The 17,928-nt window shown below is 38.4% G+C and overlaps 1 protein-coding gene across 1 annotated transcript in view; it reads right to left on the bottom strand.

The window, feature by feature from the left end:
- Nucleotides 1-301: 301 nt before the first annotated feature.
- itga9 (integrin, alpha 9) overlaps nt 302-17,928 on the bottom strand; it is a 98,071-nt gene continuing 80,444 nt past the window's right edge. The window contains exons 23-28 of the mRNA XM_067421036.1: nt 17,674-17,781; nt 14,257-14,382; nt 13,890-14,009; nt 12,338-12,433; nt 9,856-9,975; nt 302-3,942 (exon numbers count right to left, since the gene is read on the bottom strand). Of these exons, the coding sequence (XP_067277137.1) occupies nt 3,844-3,942; nt 9,856-9,975; nt 12,338-12,433; nt 13,890-14,009; nt 14,257-14,382; nt 17,674-17,781 (669 nt within the window). The 3' untranslated portion in view covers nt 302-3,843. The remainder of the gene's footprint in view (nt 3,943-9,855; nt 9,976-12,337; nt 12,434-13,889; nt 14,010-14,256; nt 14,383-17,673; nt 17,782-17,928) is intronic.

The raw sequence follows: 17,928 nt of genomic DNA, 5'->3' as shown, positions 1-17,928 counted from the left end.
TCTGTATCCCAGAATACAAAGCATTTGTATACTATCCATTTTCAGTATGAATTAATAAATTGCCCTAAAATTCAAAAGAACCATTTTAAGATGATAACCAGACACCACTTGCTAAATTCATACTCAAGCATATTACTTTTTAAGCATACTACTGTATAATTGGTCATGTACTAATACTAAAGAGTAGACATACACTGCAGTGAAGTGTTGACAGTTTGATAGTTTTACACTAGAGGGCCTCAGCGCTGCAGGAAACACACTAAATATTCTGGGTGGCACCGAACGAAACAGAGACAAAACATCTGTTTGTGATTTTTAATTTTAAAATGGCAGTTTCAGTAGATAAATATACAGCTTGAGCTTGTACAACAAACATATTTCTCAATACATCTATAAAACTGAAATTCAGTGACAGTAGTTTATTCTAAAATGCTCAAAATAGGTGATAATGGCAACAACACTCACAGTCATGCTACGCACTTACAATGTCAAGTATGTGTCTCTCTGAAACACACCAATGCAAGAACCTGGTGTTGGGCCGGACATGAAATGCAGATGTGTTTTTGACATGCCAGATATATATATATATATATTTTGAAAATCTTCCAGAGATCATCTAACATCCAATTGCAAAGCCATTGATCATTTGGGAAAGATCAGAGAAATGTTTACTTTCAGACGGACCCTCTAAAATGAGAGGGAAATGAAAAAAATGAACAAAACAAGCAACCAAGTTAAACGAACGTCTAAATAAAAAAACATCAGCCCCGTTTTGGTTTTTCAGATGATATTCTAAAATCTCTACATTAACTACTTGTATTGGCTCCGTGCCGTGTGTGCTCTGTTTGAGCGGTTAAAGGCAGAATGGATGTGAAGTCTGACAGCGAGCAGCTCATGTAAAGGGCTGCGCTCTGAGTCAAGTCCAAAATGTTGACTTAAAACAAGCTGTTCCCTTAAGCTCCAAAGTACGAGTTTGTGCCCAGTGATGAAGTACTGCACATTCCCACCTATTTTTAGGCTATTACACACTGCAGGTCCTACACGTGCCTATGCAGTCTGACTCTTAACGTCAAAAAACTTTTGTTAGAAAGCAAGAGACACACTGTATGGTGTTAGGTCGACTGAAGAAGAATAACTATATTTTTTGTAGAATATTTGGAAGATATAAATGTTTTTATACTTGCAGTATAATTGTAATTCATGGCTTGTTTTTGTCTTGAGATCTTAAAGGGATAGCTCACCCAAAAATGATAATCAGCCCATGATTTACTCACCCTCAAGTCATCTTAGGTGTGTATGACATTCTTCTTCCAGACGAATACAATCAGAGTTATATTAATTAATAAATGTCCTGGCTCTTCCAAGCTTTATAATGGCAGTGAATGGCTGCCCGAAATATGAAACCCCCAAAAGTGCATTCATCCATTATAAAAGTGCTCCACACAGAGACGTCGCACGAATGACAAAAGAAGAATGTCATACACACGTAGTATGGGTTGAGGGTGAATTAATCATGGGATAGTTTTCATTTTTGGTTGAACTATCCCTTTAAATCAAATAAGTCATAGTTTTCATGTGCCTGTTGCGGAGCCCTGGAGGGTAAAACAGCCACAGAACTACAGTACAAGTGTGTCTATTTTTCATCTCGAAAACAAAAATATGTGAACATTTGTGATGCAGTATTTCTAAAACACTTAACGTGAAAAACAGTAGGGATTAAATTAGGCAAATCTATGATTTGTGGGATTATTTTAAATCCAGTTGTGTCGCGACTCGCACCACTTCATTTTAAACACACATTAACAAATCAGGGATTACAATTCTAACTTTTGACAATTCATTTTCTCTACAATGATGGATTCGCCAATGAAACAGCAACAATGTTAATATTTCCTTTTTTATTGACCACCAGAAACTCCGATGCCAGGCTGAGATACCCAATCCTTATTAGTGCAACCCGCCCTTAAAGTGCCTTAATGTACAAAAACAGTGATATTAAAAGATCAAATTCATTTTACACTTTTTTGATGATGCATATTATATACAGGTGAGCAGATGAGCCCAGAATATGTAATGGTTATTATGGTTTTTGATGGATAAAATGTCTAATGAGTTGCATTTAAATTATGTTAATCTGCTTGCCTGTACATAGTATGCATCCTCTAGCCTAGAAATCTAGACGCACCCTATAGCGGCAGCAAATTTAATTTGCCCACAAGTGTGGTCTAGCAACTCTCAATTCCTATCTGAGCTGTATTCCTCAGAATCTGGACGGCCCAATCACATCGTGTAGGCTATAGAGTCGGCGGGCGGGGACATAATGACGACGGTCGAGTTGCGTTTGCGTGCTTCTAGTAACACAGTCTTCTAGTAAACACAGAAACTGGCGAACGGCGGCGGTCTTTCGAATCAGCTCTGCCCGCGCCTCCGGAAGACTTGGAGTTAAGCTTTCCTTTGAGAAAAGAACAAAGAACGGCACTGAAGTCATTCTTAAAAAGGGAAGATGTGTTCGGAGTTTAGCCGACCGGATACGGCGAATGTTTAATCAGTCAGCGAGCTCCCCTTCACCTTCGTTGCTCTGGTTGGTGTAGCGCTATCCTATCGCGTGCAGAGGGAGTTTGAAAGACAACCGTTTATCCCGCCCCTCGGATTGAGCCCTGTCTATGGTGAGTTTCCAGACCAAACATCTTGATGTGGGTCTGGCTTGTCAGGCTATGCATCCTCAATAAGGTGCATGAATTTGGTCTTTTAATATCACTGTCTTTCTACATTAGTACTGACTACAAACCTGGTAAAAATGACAGGCGGGCAGCGGAGGAAAGCCTTGTTGTGCCCTCCAGGTGGGCATTCCTATAAGGATCTGACGTCACGTGAAAACTATGAAATGCCACATTTGTGAATAAAAAGGGATTGAGTGAGGAGAATTTGTAGAGTGGGATTTCATAGCACCTATCACGAATCATTAGATAGTGAAACGTTTCTATTTGACAAGTGGTTGGAAAATAAGAACATAAAAAGTCGGAGAAAGTTCATATATTTTGGTGAAAGATTATGAAGACTTTTCCTTTGGAATAACATGCATCTTTCAGTGGGGTCAATATCCAGTGCAGAACAAACAATGCTCTAAGCTGTGAATTTCACACATAATGAACAAAACGTGTTTGAGCTGAGAAAATATATGCTTTTCTCTTACTGTTTTTAGCACAACTGGACTGAAAGGAACAACTCGAGCAGTTGCATGTTTGGGATAAGGGTTCATCTCCTCGGTCATTCTCGTTTGTTCATGACATTTAGTAGTTCTAGAGTTGTCCGAATGACGGACACAAATGTTTGCTTTGTACAGACTGTGAATAAAAACTTGAGGGGATACAATCCGTCTTCAAGGTCTCCTCTTCATCTGAAAACACTGTGAAGGAATAACATCATCTCTTTGGCGTGTGTCAGTCATCAGTGCTTTAAAACAACTCTTGAAGCTCTCTTCTATACAGTATGGAATACATTTTATAAAAAATAGATTTTTGCTTTTCAACAGCGCCCTGAGGGTTGCAATTGTCTGCTAGTATTGACACGATATCCACATTCTGTTTCAGGAAGTCTCTGTTTCCGTCTCTTTCAGAGGCCTGTCCCATTGGGATCAATGGAATTCCACTGCGAGTCATTTCTGGCAGGCCACGCGATCACCTCGAAACGTCAGCTAGATCACCATCAATGAAAAAAAGTGTCAAACCTCCGAAAAATCTGGAGAATATTCTTTTCTTCCACATATGGAAGGCTGGAGGGTTTTAGGAGAGAGCCGTGGTGAAGGTAGCAGCTTATTGGATTTTCTGAACCCAATCCATGCTCTCATTGGCTCTTCTGAACCCAATCCCAGCTTTCATCGCTGTCCTTCCTGTTCTTTTCTGCCTCTATGATCTCTCTGTAATGCCTCCTGAAGAATCCCATCTGCAAAACACAAAAATAATCGTCTGCATTCAGGGTGTGACAGTGGACAGATGCTCGCTGACAAAATGACACCCCATTTCCCAAGAAAAAGCCATCTGATCATGCACAATACCTTTCAATAGTGTTAAAAATACTGTTATTCAGCAAGGATGAATTACATTGATCAAAGGAAACTAACACATTTATAATGTTACAAAAGGTTACCATTTCAAATAAATGCTATTTTTTAACTTTCTATTCAAATAATCCTGTAAAAATGTATCACTTGTGTATCACTATCAAATCCCATCAGAATGATTTCTGAAGGATCATATGACACTGGATGAGACTGGAGTAATGATGCTGAAAATTCAGCTTTGATCACAGAAATAAATTACACTTTACTATACATTTAAATAGAAAAAAAAATATTTTAAATTGTAATAACATTTCAAAATTTTACTGTATTTTTAATCAAATAAACTAAGCCTTGGTGAGCATAAGAGACATTAAAACATTTACATATTAAAAATATTACAGGGTCTGTAATGTTATTACAATTTAAAATTATTTTTTTCTATTTAAAGGTATAGTAAAGTGTAATTTATTTCTGTGATCAAAGCTGAATTTTCAGCATTTCAGCATTTTCAGTATTTCAGCAAACTTTTGAGTTTTTGAGTTTAAACTACTTATTTTAACTGGCAGATCAGATGCACCCAACCTAATGCAATCCAGAGGTATGGGGATGGAAATAATCAAATTAAAGAGAGCCTATGAAAATACCACACAGTTTTTAGGTCTTGCCCCAACATACGGTTTCATTATGAAATCCCTGATGATTATCAAACTGTAAGAGGAATACTTTACCATATCATATAGGTATCTAAAAATATTTATACATCCAAGACATTTACATTAGCAATGGTATTGGTTGTCGTTGATGCCTGGATTGAATGCTTACACCTGAATATTTTGAAATGCTAATAAAAGTAGTTTTTTAAGGAATAACAAATGTTTTAATTTTGTTCCTCACAAAGCTATGATATGATTTTGGAAGACCAAAGTAATCTAAATATAATATAATATGAAAATAAGAACAAATAATGTAACTACGAGAAACAGCACAAATAAATACAATAGCAAAGATACAAATGAAATAAACTGTGCTTTTCAGGTTTTTCAGGTAGGTCTAGCATTAGTATTCCAGGGTATTCTCACGAAAATGCGTATAAATAGTACGAGTGTGCAATGTCGTGGAATGTATACGCCAAAACTCATCTTGGCGTGTCTATGGCACGCTGTTTTTGGCGTGCATATGATACGCATTTTATGGCGTATTATACATACGAACCCCCCACCCCACCACCCTAAACCTACCCAAGCGCGTGTCATATATACGCCCCACTACCCTAAACCTACCCAAGTGCGTGTCATATATACACCATAAAGTGCGTATCATATGCACACGAAAAACAGCGTATCATATCCACGCCAAAATGAGTTTTGGCGTATACATTCCACGACATTGCACACTCGTACTATTTATACGCATTTATGTGTGATCGGGTTGAGTATTCAGGTACAGAAATTGAGTAATCAGATGAGAAATAACATTGCATATTTGACTATAAATTAAAGATGAATTCAATAAAGGTAATTGGTCAGTAAATGGCGCAAATGCCAGTAAATTGATGAGCGCAAACCTTAGTAAATCACCTTGCAGGATTCATTTACTCTCCTCGCATAAATACTGCGTCTAAAAGGAAAACTCCTACAAATGCATATGCAACAAGGTCAGCCACAAAAATAACCGTCCACGCATTTTTACTGTGTGTCTTTGGCAAATCCTGACAGTAGTTTTCTAACACCAAAGGAGGGTTTGCGTTGGCGAAGCTATTAATAAATATGGCCCTATGTCTGCTAGGATACCCGCCAACATGGGCATGCAGACATCATTTTTGTGTGAATTTGTCCATTCAAGTGCAAGACCTGAAAGATAACTCAATATTTGCACGCTGTCTGAGACGTGGGTTTCTGTGTGCACGATTCGAATGAGTGCACACAAATCTTCTCACAGCGCGAGTTCTCCTGGAGTCTTCTGGCCCTTGAATGTTTAAATTTGGAATGGCTAAATTACTTTAGTTTAAAGGGGGGGTGAAATGCTGTTTCATGCATACTGAGCTTTTTACACTGTTAAAGACTTGGATTCCAATCCTAAACATAGACAAAGTTTCAAAAACTAATGTTGGACGTTTGATGGAGTATTTCTGTGTCAAAAATACTCCTTCCGGTTTCTCACAAGTTTCGGAGAGTTTTTTTCGAGTATGGGTCGGCTTGACGTTAATAGAGCGGAAGGTCCTTGTATGGGCCGTACGGGCTCTTCTCCCGGTAGGGTGCGCGCGCGTGCGACTCGAGCGAGAGAGGAAATGCAGGCCCATAAACACTCTCTCAGCTGCAGATCCAGTCGTCCGTGAACACTAATGTCGGTTATAGTCCGCGCCGCGCTCCACTTTATTCCTCCACTTTGACATTAAACGACTTCAACGCTTCAGCACAGCATTCCGGGAAGGCAGCGCTGCATTTGACCCGATTTGAACGCAGAAATGCTTCAGTCGCAACGCAAAGTGGATCTCCACACTCCAAGAAGTGTGTTTTTGACGGAGCGGTCCCAGCGATAAAGGTTCGGTCCTGCTTTGGAAGCAGCCGGTGAGTAAAACTGCTTCAAATGTCTGTGCTGTTGCTTATCGTCGCGTTAGTAAACATCAGTAAACGACAGGATCGCGTGCTTCGTCATTCAAATGCGCTAACGGACTTCATTGTTGTTCTATGTATAACGTTACACTAGTCTGACGTGCAAAACCGTTTTGCTTGCTACTAAGGTTTGGTCGCACACAATAGTCCATAAACCGAATCATGTCCTCATAAACTGAGAGTAAAGACAAATGTTGACAGGCCACTAAATACAGTCCATACCACAGAGACGGACGTCCTGCTGTTGCTGTTTCTATTTCAGCCTCCGAATTAGATTCTGGATCATATCTATTAGCTGAGATAGCAAGGGTTTCTCCACGCTTGAGGACGTCACCGCTTTGCGCATTCGTCATTCTTTAGCTCTTTACATATTTATAGTTGTGTAATTCATACATAGAATAAGGTGCTTTTAATTGGAAAGGAAAACAACTTTGTGTTTGTCAGAAGAATATCATACGGGTTCTGAACGATGAATGAGTAGATGATGTCATTTTTGGGTGAACTATCTCTTCGTGTAGTTCGAGCCAATAGCCCGGGGAGAGATTTAGATAAATAGAGGGATGGGCAACACAGATAGCGCTACTGTAAAGAACCGCGTCAGCGCAGGAAATGTGCTGTTCCTCTTCCTGTGACTCAACAGGTTTGTCTTTGTTTGAATGCGGTTTATTGATTCAGACCTCGGCTCTCTCCAGGCATTTCCTGAAGCTGGAGTAGCTGGACATGTGCTGCTCTTGTTGAGGAGGTTTATTTTGGCAGATTTGGGATTTGGGGGGGAAAGTATCCCTTCACCAACATTCCAGGATTTGCTCTAGTTTTCCCGCTGGAAAGTAATAGAGTGGAAAAGAAAAGAAGGACTTGTTTGAGAAGTCTTGAAATCCGTTCGATTCACTTTTATGTGTGTGTGTAAATTATTGTCAGCGCTGTGTTTTGTTCACTTTACGGTCGGTCTAAAGCTCTCTATTGACCCCTCAGGCCAAGAAAAACAACAGTAGTGTGTGAATGAGTCTGTGGGACATGTGACCCTCTACAAGACTCCCGCAAAGTCTAGCAGGGGGAAGGAAGTATATTTCCAAACTGAACTACCAAGATCATCAATGCACTAATTATAATCTAAGACGTCATTTATGTACTGCATCATTTCACTAAAGTTTCATTTCATGTGCATATAATAATGAACCATCTAAGAACTGTTACTGTACTTCAAACCAAGAACAGTTCATCCACATCCGCTTTACTGTGCCCTTTTTTTGACTGAGGATATTAAAAGCAGCCCAGTGCTAATTTAACTGTAATGGGACGCTGCACATGAGCAGGTGGTTCTACTCTTTCAATACACCCTGACCTGATGGGTCACATTCTCTGCTGACATTTACTTTGCAAAAACTGCTGTCTAACAGGAACCATTTCAGGCTTTTGATTTGTACTGGGTCTCATGCGAAAAGACAAAGTGAACATGACAAGCAAACAAGCTCATCTGGACTGGAAGTCTGTGTGTGTTGGACCGATGAGGGAGGAAACCTAGTGTGGTTCACAATCCTCTGTTGATTCTGGAATAATGTCCAAATCACTCTTAAATACCAGCATGACCCTAAAAACAGAGGGAAATGACAGGTCGATAATGTGGAACTCAATCCTCAAGGCCTTAGGAATGATCAGAAAAGTGTGGCGTACACAAATCAAAGCTTTTCATCCTGGCTCATGAATATTAATTAGTGTCCAAATAGCAGATAAGTGTGCAGTAACAGTAGAAATTGATTACGGTTTACCAGATTCAGTCCTGTGGTGAGTGTTTGGTCAGGCTGGGCGATGTGGTCAAAAATATGATCACATTTTATTATTAATGGTGAAGGAAATGCATTCCACATGTTTGTTAGACCTCAAATATAACTTATAAGTAAACTCCACAGTGTAAGCTACCTTTAAATTTAGTGCCCCATGAAATTTGTTTTTATCCCCCCCCCCCAAATTCTGCTTTTTTTATTATTAAAATAGAAATCATTTTTTTTAAATAATAATAATATTTCACAGTATTACAGTTTTTATTGTATTTTGGATTATGGAAAAAATCGCTCTGAAAGTGATTCCAACTATATCATTTCTCTATATCGTTATCGTTAAAACTGGTGTGTGAACTCTGCTCTTCTTTAATTTTGAGAACAATATTTACAACTATGTCTTTATCATCTTTATAGTTATCGTTCTTGGTGTGAATGGGCCTTAACACTTGATGGCTGCTCTGTCAAGTCTTCGCCTTCGGTTAGGAACATGGGTGTTCTTATTGATACCAATCTTTCATTTGAAATCCATATTTCTAGCATGTGTAAAACCGCATTCTTCCATTTTAAAATATATCTAAATTAAGACATATGCTTTCAATGCCAAATGCTGAACAGTTAGTTCATGCGTTCATGACCTCAAAGCTAAATTATTGTAATGCTCTACTGGGTGGTTGCCCTGCTCGCTCAATAAACAAACTCCAGCTGGTCCAAAACGCAGTAGCTCGAGTTCTTACTAGAACCAGGAAGTATGACCATACTTGCCCAGCTCTGTTGAATATTGTTAAACATCAACTACAGGCGGTAGATCCTTTTACAATTTAGCACCTAAACTTTGTAGCAGTCTTCCTAGCATTGTTCGAGTCGCAGACCGACTCTATCAGTTTAAATCACATCTCTTTAACCTGGCATATACACAGAACATTATCAATTTATATTATTCAAATCAGTTAAATGAATGTTAGGCTGCATAAACTAGGTCAGCCAGAACCGGGAACACGTCCCATAACACCCAAACTACTTGATTTATCCTGAGGTTTACTGTAGTCAGCCGAATCCAGGCCAGATGAAGGACCTGTTTCTAGACACGACACAATTCTTCTGCTTGGTCTTAAAGTCACTATTTTACAGTTTCTGGAACGCTACTATTTCTTTCTTTTCACAGTGACAGGAAAGAAAAATAGGATTGTATCCCAAAAGTGTGGGTGGTGAAATATCTAAACATGTTAAATGTTTGCTGCACTCCTGCCAACCCTAAATCTAATCCTAACCTACTCCTAAAACCAGAGAAAAATGCTAGGCTGATGAAAATGTTATTCAAGCCCCTAAATCCAACGACTGTTGCCGAATGTTGCTCCAGAACCAATAAGTATGTTGATCCAGAAACATGTGTTGTCTGATGCGGTACCTTCCAGAGCAGCACAGCTAGCAGCAGGAAGATGAGGATTCCCACCAGCAGGCTGATGGCGATGATCCATCCCACCACGTAACCCCTGGGCTCCTGACTGTGAAGGGCCTCAAACACCAGCTGCAGGACGACACAAAAACAGTTAACATACACACAACATTCAGCAGAGCCCATTATAACCTCACTCAGTTAAATAAACATATTACAGATCAGGTCATTTCTCAGTGGGACCAAAGATCTGATTTTATAGACTCTATGGATCATTGTGTCATTTCCTGAATGTTATAATGTCTGTGCTATTTTAAGTATTGACTCAATCAAAGGGAAATGAGATTTCAAGTCAACAAATCAATCAAACACCCATCTGTAAAGGTTTTCATTAATCCAGATCATTGCAGAATGTCAGAAAGAGATCATATGTTCACAACTGGACATCATTTATCATTGTCTGAGGATGAGCTATCCTTCTATATAACACTCAAAACACACACATACACAGTTTTATGCATAATTTGTGTTATATGGCATACGTGCTTGCTGACCGTTAAATGTGGAAGAATTTCACCCCTGAAAACCATAATGTACTGCCACAAAAACACAGCGAGAGATCAACAGTTCCCTCAATGGATCTGGCTTTAAATGTTGCATGAAAAGCTAGCAGAAAATCCCAGTCTGGAGAGAGATGCCAGCCCAGATAAATCTCGCTTCAGCTTCTGGCCACAATTTCACTCCTCGAATATGAGGGCTGAAATAAAATACCACAGTTCACTGCTTGCAGTCAGGTGAAATAACAAGTGAGATCTCTTTAATATCTCAGTTGTTTCTTCTAAACCGCGAGATACACATTATTACAGCTTTATCTCACATGTGTCTCCTCTAGAGTTTCAGAAGAGATCATAACTCAAGCTGGGCTCAGATTTGCCAAGATACCAGCGTTTTTTTTATAGCATTATTTACTTGCTATTAAAGTATTTCAAATTTTGAATAACATTTTTATTTTTATATTCATTACTTTTTTTAACATTTCAATTTAGCTTTATTTCTTTTTTCAGTATTAGTTTAATATTTTTTAGCACTTTAACACCTTTATTTCAGTTAGTTGCCAATGCAACATTTCTAATTTTAAGTTTTTCATCTAAAACAGAGCCCTTAGGGATATGGTGGTGAAAAAATATATAAGATTGGAGGAAAAATAATAAGTCAATGCTTTTGCATTCTCTCGCAATACTTTTTTGCATTCCCCTGAGAAACTTTGCATTCGCTCGCAAAGCTCTTTCTACCTTTTCCTCCACCTAATATTTCAGGGGCATCGGATATTTGCTTTATTTCAATTGCCAAAACTAGTTTTGGTTAATAACAACGTTGCAATATAGCTCAGCAATAAAACTCAAAGATCTCAATGTGAACTAATATTTCTCATCAGAAAATCCTCAAATGATTTGAGCTTCATTTTATAGCTCTAACTCAATGACTCCTATTAAGACTCATTTCTGAACAGTATATTTTATCTTTCTTGTCGTTTAGTAGATTCTGAGGTAAAGTTGATAGTTAAACAAATTACATCCTGATCTATGAAAGAGCAATAATATAGTCCTCTGGGTGATAAACATTACTAAATAATTTCTATTCTTGACTAACAATGGAAACTGAATGGTAAGATATAAATATTGCACTAAATATATCTAAAGCATTTGTCGATTTCAGCTGACTGAATCAAAACTAAAGTAAAGGTAGAGTAGTATATAAAGGTTTAGCACTCACAGTCGATTTGTCATTTCCAATTTGTCTAGGTGGCTGTGAACATGATGGAAATGATACATTTGAAACATGTTAGAAGACTGTGTGGTATTAATGCTTAAACCAAAGCAATTTCTAAATGAGAGTTTGCATGTCCACCGTTTGCCCGAGGGACCGTCTTGTGCAACTTAATAACAGATTGCTCTGGGACCGATGCATTTCCTAAGTGCAGAGGGTAAAAGGGGGCACAGACCCATTAAACAGCCCTATTAGGAATTGTCTACTATACTGGTTGAAACCAGGTCAGAAACCCAATCAGCTGAATGCAGGGCTGAGTGAGATGCCATGGCACCAGACACCATCAGCTCCACTGAAACACCGTCCCATACTCCTCCAATCAATCGGCACGCAGAGGTCTGCAGTATTAGGGGTCGACTGTTCTTGAGCACAGCTGTAGAGTAAAAAAAGCCTCCTACTCTCATTTGAACAGCAAACTCGAGCCAGATTTCAGCAGCTACTATGAGTTGATGAGCTCAGAATCATGCAAACGGACAATTTAATTCTCTTCCGTGCATCAGGGGTCCTGATCGGTTTCAAAGACAATAATCATACCGGTTTCAAGCGCACAATGAAAACCACTAGCATGTCAGCTCAAGTCTGAGTGCAGTTTACAGTAATGGTACAAATATGCTTGGCAAGTAATGGCTGAATGTTGGATTGGATTATTCATCATTTGATCACTTACAGAAATCTCCTCTGGGAGTCCGGTGGCGACCTCCACAGCCCTGTCGTCCAGCTGGACGTGACCTCGTGTCACAAACTGGATCACAGAGGAGCTGTCCTGCAAACCACACAAAGACACACACATTTACAGACAGACACAAAAACACATCTGCGTAATTTATAAGTATAAAGGCATCACTCAATTATTCCAATTACCACTTTTATAGCAAAATATCTTGTTAAAAAACACTGTTTAGTACTGCATTGTTTATATTTTTATTACTTGTATATATATATATATATATATATATATATATATATATATATATATATATATATATACAACTTATATATATATATACAACTAATACAAGTTGTATATATATTTGCGTAAAGCTGAATTTTCAGTCTTCAGTGTCACATGATCCTTCAGAAATCATTATGATATGATGATCTGATGCTCAAGAAACATATCTGATTATTATCAATGTTGAAAAATGGCCTAATATTTTTTCTCTGATTCTTGTTTTTCAGGAATCTATGATGAACATAAAGAACAGCATTTAGTTGAAATGGAAATATTTGTAACATTATAAATGTCTTTACTTTACACATGGGATCATTTACTGATCAACTTAATTCATTCTTGCTTAATGCATATTGTAATAAATAAATATAGGCTACATTGATAATTAGCCTCAATAACTAATTGTTGTTAATAGTTTGTCATGTATCTAACTACTTTAGCTAACTAAAGCCCTGTTTACACCTGGTATAAAGAATCGTTTTGGTCAATCGGATCACAAGTAAATGAGACAGACACATTCTCGTTAACACCTGTTGTTTTAATGCATATCTTGTGTCCACTTTCAACCACTTCTGTCCTGATTTCTTTGAGGGGAGGGTCTATGGGTTTTTATGTTTTAATGGGCCAAATAAGCCTCTGCAATTTACATATCAACATGCCCAGAGACGATGAAAAAACACAGAGAGCATCAGCCTTCATTTTTGCTCTGACAGCCGCAAGACCAGCCGAACGCTGTGAGTGTGTGTTAGAAATCAGGAATGGTGAGAGAACATTGTTCTTGGTATGTTTTTTTTTATCTTTAAACCAAACTTGGATCTTTAGCCGTCAAAGTTTAATCCCGTCTGTCTAGCACGCTTCACATAATGTCCATGCGTTAGGTCAGGAGGTGGAGAGTCGGTGGTCTTTTGTGGCTGTTTGAACGCATTCGACCACATCAGCGTTTACACTATGAATGCAATCCGGTCAAATGCGTTTTCCACTACATCTGGAAGTGATCGAAAGTGGATAAGCTCAAAACGTTTTAGACCCTGTTTACACCTGTATTTAACCTCGTCCACTTATGATCCGCTGACCAAAATGCATCCTAATACCAGCCGTAAACAGGGCCTAAGGATAGCCTGTTTAACTACTTTAAATGATGAGTAATTTAGTATTAAATTCTGCAACATTAAACATTTTAATTGGATCTCCATGACATTTACATGACTTGTGTTGACAATACAATGACTTTGTACATTATGAGGTCATTATTAGGCTAATTACTCACCCTCTGTAGTATTTCAGTATTCAGTAGTATTTGCACATCTATACTTATGGCCTCTTCTTTAGCCTGAGAGCCCAGACTGCATGAAATAGTTAGACACGGTCTTCCAGGCCGGTCACAGTCCTGTTGACACCGAAAATACCATCAAAGATTCACCCGTTCAGCACAAAAACTGATGAGAAATGAGGAGTGTGTTTTTGGGGGCATTAAATTCTATGATCCACTAATGCATCTGAATCTACAAAAAAGCCTGTCAAACAACATTAAATATGCAAATCTGGCTTATTTCCAAGTGCTAAATGCATTTGGATGCCATTTTCACACAGTATGCGTTTTTAAAAAAAACTATTCCCAATAAGTCTTGTCATACCAGAACTTTTCTTCCGGATTTGGTGAAGAAGGCAAAAATGGTGTGGAAGATGCTCTCCTTGTCCTGTGGGATTGTGCAGGGTTTGGGGTTCCTGTGCCACGTGCAGTTCCCTCGACCTTCTGATACCTGCAGACAAACAGAAAACAAGATAAAAGTCCCCGTGGGCACACCTCACACCGGGTTATTTTACTATCATTGATATATCTACTTAGTTAACTATAATAAACCTGCTAAGAGTTCGTCAGAGGCGTAAACACACTCTACTATACTTTACTGCTGAATTACTGCTCATTGATAGAATATATCCATAAACATTTTAAATCACATTCTTTTCATTTGCCAGTGTTTGGGTCGGATTATTGAAAGGTGATGTGCTGACATTATAATTCATCCAGTAAGCTCAGGCCTGCTAAGTAATTCAGATAACGAAAGGAAGTTCATTCCCAGTGGGAGTTCGGAAGCCTTTCTTTGACAGCACGTCCCATCTGGAATAATTTAATGTCCCGCTGCCCCTTCCATCCCTCTGGCCCCAGGGAACAATCCACCTCTTCCTTTAATTCGCATCCTTTTCAGTCAGACCTCCATAGAGTAAAGTATCTAAAGACCTCACATTGTCTTCTCTCAAGGCAAAAGAATAGGATCTCTGCCTGTTTCACGTGTAGTTTTTTACGAGCATACTTTACAGTGTGTCATTCATTCACAAGCTGATTTCACTACAGTACTATTTCAAAACCTACTGACTTGCCTCCCTAGACAGCGCTTTAAGCAATATACAACCCAAGGAAAATGCCGACTTTTCTGTAAAATATTGCTTCTTGCACATTTGTGACACTTTCAAACTGAAATGTCCAGTGAGTGCCACTAAATTTAGTTCTGTCCATAACAGATGAACATGAATCTGGCAACATTTTATTATGTTATTATGTATCGTGACAGTTCAGAAATGAAATGCTTAAAGATTAATGCTCTTTTATCATTTCGCATTTGAAAATAATGTACCACCCACAATAAATAGACAGTGTTAACAAAGCAAACGTGAGATAAAAGTGCATTTGCTGAAGCAATCTTCATTTTAGCTTGCCTCTATAAGCCTTTAAGCTCTTATATTGTGACTCAATGCTGTACCAGGTGAGCTACAGAACAGAAACGTCAAACATATTGTGCTGATTATGTGATGTAAAAATCAGTATGTATTAATTTACAAATCATGCACTATTTTAAAAGTGTTGTGAGGTCATAACAGTATTAGGCAAAAAAAACATGCAAAATTAAGTCTTTATTAACAGACATTCTGCCACTGTAATCATAATTAGTGTGAAAAGGATTAGTGTGTTTTACTACAAACAGAGTTAACATTGTATACAGTGGTAATTTTTGTATACATCGTATTTGTGGAATTTTGTTTTCAATTGTCATTCCAAATAATAGGCAGTAAATCAGACCAGAAACATACACTACACAATTATGTGAATGCAAAACATTTCCAGCTTCATAAGTTAAAATGCAAAAGCACACATTAAAGCATGTTAAAAAACTGCATACTCGCCAACCATTCACTCTTGGATTCAAGTGTTTGCTTGTGTTAATAAAATAGGTCCTCTGTTGGTGTTAGGGGTCACAATTAATCAAAATAATGATATAAAAAATATTTCATATATTTTTTAACCTGAGTCTGTTGTTTTTAAAGTGTTGATTTTTGGCGAATTGCATGGAAACCAGTGGGAGTCAATTTAACACCTAAAACCATCACAGGCACACAGTTTATACAGCCTTTCCTAAACTACACTACATCTACACTGAAAAAAAATGGTGAAGAAACTATTTTCACAGAATTTCACAAAAAATGACTAAGAAATTGCACGTAACACTGAATTAAACATGACATTTTGACGAAACAATGAAATAATATTTTCTAATAAAACACTCCAATAATCTGTCAGCTATTTTTGATCTTTCAAAAATCATTTTCACAGAGAAACAACTATAGGCAGCTCCAGGTTTTGGAACAGGTAGTCAGGTAACCCCCTCTAATTTAAGACATCTCCTCAGCGTCGAGGAATCAGCCCAAGCTGTTTATGTAAAAATGCCCCATATGTTTTCAGCCATGCGAGCAGAGGAATTCCTCCACGTGTGCATTTTTAATTAGGCCGAGTGTTTGTGCTGTCCGTGTGGGCGCCTGGGAACGTCCGCTCCTCTGTGAGTCGGGTTACCCAGCACTGCCACTGTGCTACAGGTTACTCAGGGTGAACAGAAGCTTTTCCCCAAGTGTCCCATTCCACCCCTTCGTGCAAGCCATCTAATCCCCTCATAAGTGATTCCATATGGGGTGTACGGGGTGGGATACAAACCTCCCCCGTCCTCCCATTCACAGTCAACAGGTTGATCCCTGCCCTGATCTAGTAATATGGCTGCTGCAAGGGTTAAATCAACACTGAATGCGGTGCTGGTCTTGAATTGAGATACCCTCAATATGAAGCTTATTGTGAGTCTAACTTAGGCACTATCCATGGCAGCTCAGTAAACCCAGTCTCTCACCTCTGAATTAACTATAAGCTTGAGGATGTTGACCTCACTAAACTCTCTCGGCCCTCCGCGCTGTATGTGTAAAGAACATAATCGACACACCACCCTCATTTCTATAGATTCAATACAGCAAAAGCCTAGCTCTGTATATTTAGCTGAAAAATCCAAACATGCAACATTTGTGGCATTTATGGAGATCTTTATAAGGTAAATACAGTACATGTAATCTTATACTTAACCTTAAGTAGAAACAATGTTTAACACGTTATATAAGTAACGCATAATTGACAATGGACCATTGAATTATTGAACATTTAATGCATGTAACATAGGCATAATGCAACAATCCAGCCCATTAACCCTCATCATGTCTACAAAATCATAAAAAAAATGTCTGTAACCGATTTGTAGAATGTGGCAAAATGTATATGTAAGCAATAATTGATGATGGGGCCATGTAATTACTCCAAACCAATATGATGAAATGTGCATTTATTTTCATTAATTCAAGTGGCTTGGTTTGGTCCTGCTCAAGTTTTTAATGTTGATAATATGTCTATGTGGTGTTTTTAATATGCTTTAGGACAAACAATGTGCAAATTCACAAGTTAACACCATTCATTAAGAAAGAAAGAAAGAAAGAAAGAAAGAAAGAAAGAAAGAAAGAAAGAAAGAAAGAAAGAAAGAAAGAAAGAAAGAAAGAAAGAAAGAAAGAAAGAAAGGATGTTTGGAGTGCATTGGACATTTTTCAAACCCTCTGAGACTTGGTCAACCAATCAAAAATGAACAATGCCATGGTGTGGCACAAAATACCTGAAGAACAGCCTACAGCACAAACAAATGACTCTGAGAAGTCTAGCTAAATAAACAAGAGCATCAGTGGCAGGAACTCACTTGTGTGTCAATGATATGGAACATATCTGGTCCGTTACCAGCCAGGCGGTTGGGTATCCTGATGTCCATCTTGGAGCCTGGAAGTCTGCTGGGCCCATTGTTTATCACCTACACAAACAGCACATGGGAAACGGATTTAAACTGAGATCTACGCTCAGCACAACAACTAACTGCAAATTAATCACAGCACATAGTACATTTCATATTCATTTAAAGCACATTATAATGCAGCATGGCGCAGGACTGGACATTTTA

Source organism: Pseudorasbora parva, chromosome 17 (genome assembly GCF_024679245.1).
Source record: "Pseudorasbora parva isolate DD20220531a chromosome 17, ASM2467924v1, whole genome shotgun sequence".
Lineage (NCBI taxonomy): Eukaryota > Metazoa > Chordata > Actinopteri > Cypriniformes > Gobionidae > Pseudorasbora > Pseudorasbora parva.
This window is presented reverse-complemented; position numbering and strand designations above follow the sequence as displayed.